Below are 8,565 nucleotides of genomic sequence, written 5' to 3'. Positions count from 1 at the left end.
GACCCCTGCGATCACCCCTAATGTGGGTGACTCGAGTACGTAATTTTTTAGTGTGGGGGACTGCGTTCGCGCTCTCCCCTGGTAAATCAATGTCAAAAGAGTTGTACCCGCCATATATCGCCAGCCAAGTACTAAAAACCCGGCCTTATGCGCTATAAGAGTGAATAACGTTATTATGACGTCGTTTTTACTGTCTTCCTTAGATGCAACGTTATTCCTATGTAGGCTTGTGCGGTCTTGTTTTTTAGACAGGAAAATGCCATTTCTGACCGGGTAAGTCGCGAATTTAAATTGTTTTGTCCACTCCAATCTTCCTGTTTGCATTTTTTCGCCATAACAGTGTTTTTGACGTCATAATTGTATAGTTATACAAGAATTAATCTAAGATAACGTTTTTCACGAGATTTGGCTCTTTTTTTATTTGTTCTGACTTGGGGGAAAAGCAAATTTTTTTTGTTTATCGGCAAATATCGACTTGGACCAAAAATTCTAAATCTGGACCGAACACAAAGAAAAATGTACGAGCCACATTTCTTTTGCGAGAGTTCTTATTCAATTTATGCTTAATGCCATTTCGGGTCATAGAGGGTTAATGAATAATACCAGTCTAGATCTTTTCTAAGTATGTTTCATGGCTCAGCATACCTCCTGAATTCGGCATACTTACCTGGTACAGGAGAAACCTTGTTCGTTCCGGACGGTGTTTCTTTTGGTTTTTGAGGTTCGTGATTACTGGCTTTTTTTTCTCGTCATGCCGACGGAAATTGAAGTGGACGTGGCTGATGACGATATTGATCGAGGAATAGAAGATCGAAATGTGAAGGTTTCGTGTAGGGTAGGCATTAGTCATGCTCTTGTCTACATAGCAGTTACTAAGGTGTTGGGTGAAACAGTGGTAGAAGCAATAAGTAAGTCGTTTTCGCCTAGGGAGTACGAAGTAACACTTAAGAGTAATGCAGATGCAGAGAAGTTGAGGGAAGCTGACCCGGTTAATATTGATGGTATTATAATAATGTTTGGGAATAATAAGCTGAGAAGGGTTCAGTTTTCTGTGCATTGGCTACCCCGATCGTTTAAAGACTCTTTCCTTCAGAAGATCTTTACCAAATTTGGAAAAGTACTTGATATTTACGAGCGGTCATCTGAGAATCAAGACTTCAAAAATGGAATAAGAGTGGTAGACATGGTTTTGTCTCATAACAACTTTGGAGAGGTGCCGCATATGTTGACATTTTATCATGGAACCTGCAAGGCCCTCATAACGGCAAGAGGTCGTCTTCCCTTGTGTTTACGGTGCAGGTGTATTGGACACAAGGGAGGCGAATGCCCAAAGCTCAACCAGCCCCCCACATACGCTGAAAAATTGTCAGGACGTCAGAGGGAGGAAGTCCCGGTGGAGATACAAGATCACATTGAACAAACTGTAGGGGAGAGTGAAACAAGCATGAAAGAAAATGATGAGGAAAGTCCCCTTGGGACGAGTGGAAATCTTTCAGATTCCAGCTCTGGTGAAAGTGATGACGAAATGGACATGGGAACGACAGCAACAAAAAGAGCACTAGATGATGAAGAAAATGATGGTTTTAAAATGGTGGAAGGAAAAGGAACAACAAAATTAAGAAGAGCAAATGAAGTATCGTTAAACCACAATAACAACACCTAATAATGTTAAGTTATATTCATTTTTACATTTTTTTGACCCCCTCTCCCTTAATGGACTCCCCCTAGCAGCGTCATGGTTTGCCTAATGGATATTCATTTTTGGCTGACTTGTCAGTTTAACTTTAATGTATTTATAATTTTGTTACTTGTTTCTTTTTTGTACAAAGTTCTAGTTTTTAACTCTGAACTTTATTTGAGTAGGTTTGAACTATTTACTCACTGGATCACTAAGTTGGTCAACTTTGTAGTTTTAACCTGCCGTGAGCGATATTTGTTACGCACGATTGCTAGGTCAATCATTTATAAATATCGTCCAGTTTTTTGTGACGTCACGTCTATTTTTTTGTATTTTTCCGTTTGCTTTTGTGTGTTATTTTATATTTTCAGTTTGTTAAATATTTGTTTTAATTTGGTGGATAATTATTTAAAAGTTCTAGCCGGTAAGGTACTTGATGTCAAATTATTTGATGCTACTATGTTTATGTATAGTAACCGCGCTTTAGAAATGTGTAGCGCTTCGCGGATCACCATATTCATTCATCTTTTGTTTTACCTTACTTCGCGGAGCTCATCCGCTTTTTCATTGGTCGTTTTTCAGTCCTCTGGCCCTTCTTCTTATCACTGGTTGGCTAAGATTTTTTGCTGTAATTCTATAAGTACCTTATCGGCTCGAATTTTATTTTTGATCTCATTCATGTTGTACCATATTTGTTTTTTGTTATGGTATTTTGTTAATTGTTTATTATTTGTATTTAAAGTTTTAGTAAGTTTTATCACGTATAAGATTTTGTGTTTTGTCTGCTTGTATTTTTATTGTTTCAGATTGTTAAGTTGTAGTTTGAATTTAGTGAAAGTTTATTTAAAAATCTTATTCGATAGAGTTTTTTGTTACAGTATTTTGTTATGTATTAAGGTAGTATTATTTTGTTTTAAAAACTTTAAAACCAACAATGGAGGGTGTAAATAATTTAAAAATAATGTCAATTAATTGTAATGGGCTGGTCTCTGACAAGAGGAAACGTATTTTGTTTAATGAAATTAAAGTTGTTAAAACTGATGTTATTTTTCTCCAAGAAACACATATTGAGACGTTAGAACAAGGAAAAATTATCGAAAGTTTAGCCAACTATAAAGCATTTTGGAGTTTTGGCAGTAATAAGCAATATGGCGTCGGAATTTTAATTAATAAAAATTTAGATTTCTCTGTTTTAAAATTTCAATATGATTTTCAAGGTAGATTTATTTTTATTGATGTAAAAATTAGAGATGTTTTATTTCGTTTAATATGTGTGTATGCTCCTGTAGATTGCACGGAGAGACGTGAGTTTTTTAATTACATTCATAAATTTTGTTTATCCTCTAATATTGTTATTTTAGGTGGTGATTTTAATTGTATTTTTAACCCTAGTTTAGACAAAGTTGGTGGCAACCCGAACGCTGGTCGTGAGGGTTGTGTGCAGTTGTCTAATATTATTAATGATTTTTCTTTTGTTGATGTTTTTAGGTTTTTACACCCTAATGATGTAATCACTACTTGGAGGGGGGTGAGAGTTTCTACCAGAATAGATAGGTTTTATCTTTCTGCTAGATACTCTCAGTTTATTCAGACTCATCGAGTTTTGCCCTGTTCAATTTCCGACCATGACTATGTTTTGATCACTATTAATTTATCTTCGTCTGTTTCGATAGGTCCGGGTTATTGGAGGTTGAACAATGCATTGCTCGATGATTCTGATTTTGGTTTAGAATTTAGACAGTTTTTTAAATCATGTTTTGATGTTGAGTCCATACTCACTGGAGAGCAGTGGGATAATTGTAAAAAAGATGTTAAGGATTTTATTGTTTTTTACTCTAAAAAGAAGGCCAAGAATAAGAATCTCTTAAGAAAGCAATTAGAGAAACGTTTTTCCTTTTTACAGAAGGTGGAGAGTCTAGATCCTGGGTCCTATATCGGGCAACTGAACTGCTGCAAAAAAGAACTTTTGAATTTTCACATTAATCAAGATCACGGTAATGTCGTTCGGTCTAGGGCTCAGGATCTAGACAATAATGAAAAACCTACTAAATATTTTGTTTCTAAGGAGGCTAAGAGAGCACAGGACAAAGTTATTAATTCTCTTTTAGATCCCATTGACCAAAAAATATATACAGATTCCCCTAATTTATTACGTATTGTTTCAAATTTTTATTCACATTTATTCACCAGCGAGTCCGTTAATCGGGATATTATGTTTGATTTTATATCGGCTCTTCCACGATTGGAGGATGACTCCCGTGATCTCTGTGAAGGGGAAATTACTCTTCAGGAGATAAAGTCTGCCCTTGAGAATTTTAAACCAAATCGCAGTCCAGGTTTGGATGGTCTTACCAAAGAGTTTTATCTTACATTTTTTGATATTTTTGGCCCAATTTTACATAAATTATATAATTCTAGTTTTGTAAATGGTTTACTTTCCCCTTCACAGAGATTGAGTGTTATCACCCTGTTGTGTAAGGACCGATCTCGTGCGTCCGACATGCGTTGTTGGAGACCAATTTCTCTTTTAAATGTAGATTTTAAGATCCTTTCTAAAGCCATTCAACGAAGACTTAGTTGTGTGATAGAGGAAATCGTTCATCCGGATCAAACTTGTTCAATTCCTGGTCGCAGTATTTCTACAAATATACACTTGATTCGAAATTTATTTGATTATGTTAAACAAAAAGATTCTAAACTAGCCTTGTGTCTAATCGATTCCTGTAAAGCTTTCGACAGAGCCAATTTTGATTTCCTCTTTGCTTGTTTGGAAAAATATAATTTTGGCAGTTCGTTTATTAATTGGGTTAAATTGTTATACACGGATACATACAGCTCTGTCTTGGTTAATGGCTTTAGAACAGATCCGTTTTTATTAACCAGGGGCGTCCATCAAGGGTGCTCTCTTAGCCCCCTTCTTTATGTTTTAGTTCTGGAGCCGTTCCTGATACGCCTTAGGTCTGATCCACATATACGAGGAATTTCTATCCCTGGTTACAATGAGGAGGCCCGTGTCTCGGCTTATGCCGATGACGTTACCGGTATATGTTCAGACTCTGCCAGTGTTGGTAGAGTTCTGGACATCTATGAGTCATTTGGCCAGGGCTCTGGTGCTCTTTTGAATAAGTCTAAGACTAAGGTTCTTACTTTTGGCGATTTTAGTGTATGTGATCAGGCTTTCGGAGTTTCATGGACGTCTTCAGAACGTATTTTAGGCATTTATTTTGGTAACTCTCTTTCACCAGAGGATAATATTAATAAAATTTTAAATTTAATTATAGCTACTATTCATTCATATGAGAATAGAGACCTTTCTATATTTGGTAGGGGGGTGGTTGTAAATACTTTTGCTTTGAGTAAGTTATGGTACGTTTCACAGTTTATAGATATTCCTGTACATTTTATTAAGGTTATTAATTCTTGTTTTTTTAAATATATTTGGGGGAATAAGAAGTTTGAACCTCTGAAGAGGGATTTTTTATATGGGAAAAAAGCAGAAGGTGGGTTAGATATTGTTGATGTTAAATTAAAATTAGATTCTTTAAGATTAAAACATATTCATTCAGTTTTAAATGATGTTAATTGTACATATAGATATTTTGTTTTTTATTGGTTAGGTTTTACGTTAAAGAAAATTGATCCATCTTCATTTTCAAATAACACTCCACATAGTTCTTTCATTCCCACTTTTTATGTTAATTGTAAATCTATTCTAGATAATTTTATTTCTCTTTATCCTAATTTTTCATGGAGAGATAAACATACCACTAAAGAATTTTATATACTCTTGCAGAAGTCTCAAGTTGTTGTCAATCCAACTTTCAAAATATTTGCAAGTATTAATTTCAAGCAAGCATTTTCTAATGTACATTGTAATTTTGTAGATTCACATGCAAGGAGTCTAGCCTGGAGAATGGCCCATGATATTGTCCCTTGTATGTGGACTCTATATTGTAGAAGCCATACTAGAGAAAAACTATGTAATTACTGTAAACAAATTGAAACTGTTTATCATGCATTTTATTCTTGTTTTATTGTTAAGCCTATATGGCAAGTTGTTAATTCTTTTATTTCAAGTTTAATGGGTAGAACTACTGTCTTAAAGTTTGATGAGATTCGGTTTTTGAATATACCTAAATTTAATGTAATTCATTTTCATTTAATTTTGTTATTAATCAATTATGCAAAACTTATTATTTGGTCATGCAGAAATGACAATAGATTTCGTAACAAAAATATTACTAGTAATTTCCTCATAAGTGCTTTAAAGGAAAAGCTTCGGTTTAGAATTGTTGTAGATAAATTTAGATTTAATCCGTCAAAATTCAACAAATATTGGTTAGACCCAGGAATTTTTTGCTCAGTGGACGATAGAGGAAAGTTGTTATTCCTTTTTTAATTTTTCATATTTATTATGTTTCTGGTTTTTCTATGTTAATGAGATGGTATATTTATTACTTATTTGTTTTGTGGATTTAACTACCAGTTTGTTTTTACATGGGAGATAACCAATGTTATTAATGGGAGACAATTATGTTTCCAAACCACTATTAATTTGTAGAAACGTACAATAGTGATTTTTCTAAGGAATGTTTGTGTAGTTTTGTATATTGTTAATAGATTATCTGCTGTATATATTTGAAAATTGGAAAGTGTGCTTTTTGTAAAAATGAATTGTTTTATCTTCAACTTTATTCCGGTGTCATACAATTTTATTGTAAATAACTGTATAATTTTACTATCATTATACATGTATGGCAACTTTGTATCTATACATTTTATTTGAATAAAGTTTTTATGAAAAAAAAAAAAAAAAAAAAAAAAAAAAAAAAGGAGGTTCTCCCAGGACGAGGCTTCTGCATTGCACCTAGCGGAGGCTGACCCCTGCGATCACCCCTAATGTGGGTGACTCGAGTACGTAATTTTTTAGTGTGGGGGACTGCGTTCGCGCTCTCCCCTGGTAAATCAATGTCAAAAGAGTTGTACCCGCCATATATCGCCAGCCAAGTACTAAAAACCCGGCCTTATGCGCTATAAGAGTGAATAACGTTATTATGACGTCGTTTTTACTGTCTTCCTTAGATGCAACGTTATTCCTATGTAGGCTTGTGCGGTCTTGTTTTTTAGACAGGAAAATGCCATTTCTGACCGGGTAAGTCGCGAATTTAAATTGTTTTGTCCACTCCAATCTTCCTGTTTGCATTTTTTCGCCATAACAGTGTTTTTGACGTCATAATTGTATAGTTATACAAGAATTAATCTAAGATAACGTTTTTCACGAGATTTGGCTCTTTTTTTATTTGTTCTGACTTGGGGGAAAAGCAAATTTTTTTTGTTTATCGGCAAATATCGACTTGGACCAAAAATTCTAAATCTGGACCGAACACAAAGAAAAATGTACGAGCCACATTTCTTTTGCGAGAGTTCTTATTCAATTTATGCTTAATGCCATTTCGGGTCATAGAGGGTTAATGAATAATACCAGTCTAGATCTTTTCTAAGTATGTTTCATGGCTCAGCATACCTCCTGAATTCGGCATACTTACCTGGTACAGGAGAAACCTTGATCGTCCCGGTCACTGTGTCTTCTGGTTTTTGGTACGTTTTTGGGTGTTTTTTGTTTCTTTCAAGAATGCCTGCTGAAGTAGAGATTGAAGTAGCAGATGACGATATTGATCGCGGAATTTTTAACAGAATGGTGAAAGTCAGTAGTAAAATCAGTATGTCTCACTCGTTTGTATATGCTGCGGTGAAGAAAGCTATGCCGAAAGTGAAAATAGAGGCAATTAGCAGAAGCCAGACACCACGAGAATATGAGGTTACTGTGTCGTCTCCAGAAGATGCTGAAATATTGAGAGATTCAGATCCAGTCAATATCGATGGAGTAGTGGTTGTATTTGGAAATAACAACTTACGGAGAGTACAATTTTCAATTCACTGGATGCCAAGGTACATTAAAGATTCGTTTTTATACAACTTTTTCTCACAGTTTGGCAATATCATTAGTATTTATGAAAGATCATCTGAAGGGGAGAATGTTAAAAATGGTATAAGAGTAGTGGACATGAGTTTAAGTCACAACAACTTCGGTGAAGTACCACACATGATCACGTATAACAAAGGCACGTGTAGAATGCTGATAACGGCAAGAGGTCGCCTTCCTTTGTGTCTCCGATGTCGCTGTATCGGACACAAAGGAGGTGAATGCCCAAATTTAAACAAGCCGCCCACCTATGCCGACAAGTTGTCCGGAAGAAAGAGAGAGGATGTCCACGATGATGCGGAACATCAGGATGATGTCCCCGAAGATGTAGGAAATAAAACTGGTAATAATATTGAAAATATGAGTGAACATTCTACAGATGATACAGATAGCGAAGACAGCATGGAAACTCAACCGTCAACAACACCGAAACGAGTTAGAGATGAGGAAGATGAAAATGGAGAATTTAAGCTGGTCGACCCCAAGAAGGCAGTTCGAGTGCGCAAGGGAAGTGAAGTTTCACTGGTGAATACCTGATTTTTATTTTTTCTTTCATATTGTTTTGATTACCAGACCCTATTTTTCAAAATGGATTACGAATTATGCCTAACCCCCCTCATCAGAGTCATGGCCCGTCTCCCGATTTATGTTCGACTGATATTTCAGTTTTATTTTGATGTCTTTTGTGTTCAGTATGTATTTACATGTAGAGTAATATTAATCAATCAGTTTTGTTTTGATAGGTGTGAACTATACACTCACTGGATCACTCAGTTGATCGTTTTTATAGTTTTAACCTGCCGTGAGCGATATTTGTTACGCACGATTGCTAGGTCAATCATTTATAAATATCGTCCAGTTTTTTGTGACGTCACGTCTATTTTTTTGTGTTTTTCCGTTTCCT

At 35.3% G+C, this 8,565-nt stretch overlaps 2 protein-coding genes across 2 annotated transcripts; both read left to right on the top strand.

Moving 5' to 3' along the window:
* Window positions 1–751: 751 nt before the first annotated feature.
* LOTGIDRAFT_173704 (hypothetical protein) lies at window positions 752–1,663 on the top strand (the record flags this gene model as incomplete). The annotated part of the gene is made up of 1 exon (XM_009051475.1): window positions 752–1,663. The coding sequence occupies one exon, from the start codon at window positions 752–754 to the stop codon at window positions 1,661–1,663; it is 912 nt and encodes a 303-aa protein (XP_009049723.1).
* Window positions 1,664–6,813: 5,150 nt separating this feature from the next.
* Window positions 6,814–8,198, top strand: LOTGIDRAFT_173702 (hypothetical protein; the record flags this gene model as incomplete). The annotated part of the gene is made up of 2 exons (XM_009051474.1): window positions 6,814–6,830; window positions 7,310–8,198. The coding sequence occupies 2 exons, from the start codon at window positions 6,814–6,816 to the stop codon at window positions 8,196–8,198; spliced, it is 906 nt and encodes a 301-aa protein (XP_009049722.1).
* Window positions 8,199–8,565: the final 367 nt, after the last annotated feature.

This window comes from Lottia gigantea (genome assembly GCF_000327385.1).
Source record: "Lottia gigantea unplaced genomic scaffold LOTGIsca_169, whole genome shotgun sequence".
NCBI classification, from domain to species: Eukaryota; Metazoa; Mollusca; class Gastropoda; family Lottiidae; genus Lottia; species Lottia gigantea.
This window is presented reverse-complemented; position numbering and strand designations above follow the sequence as displayed.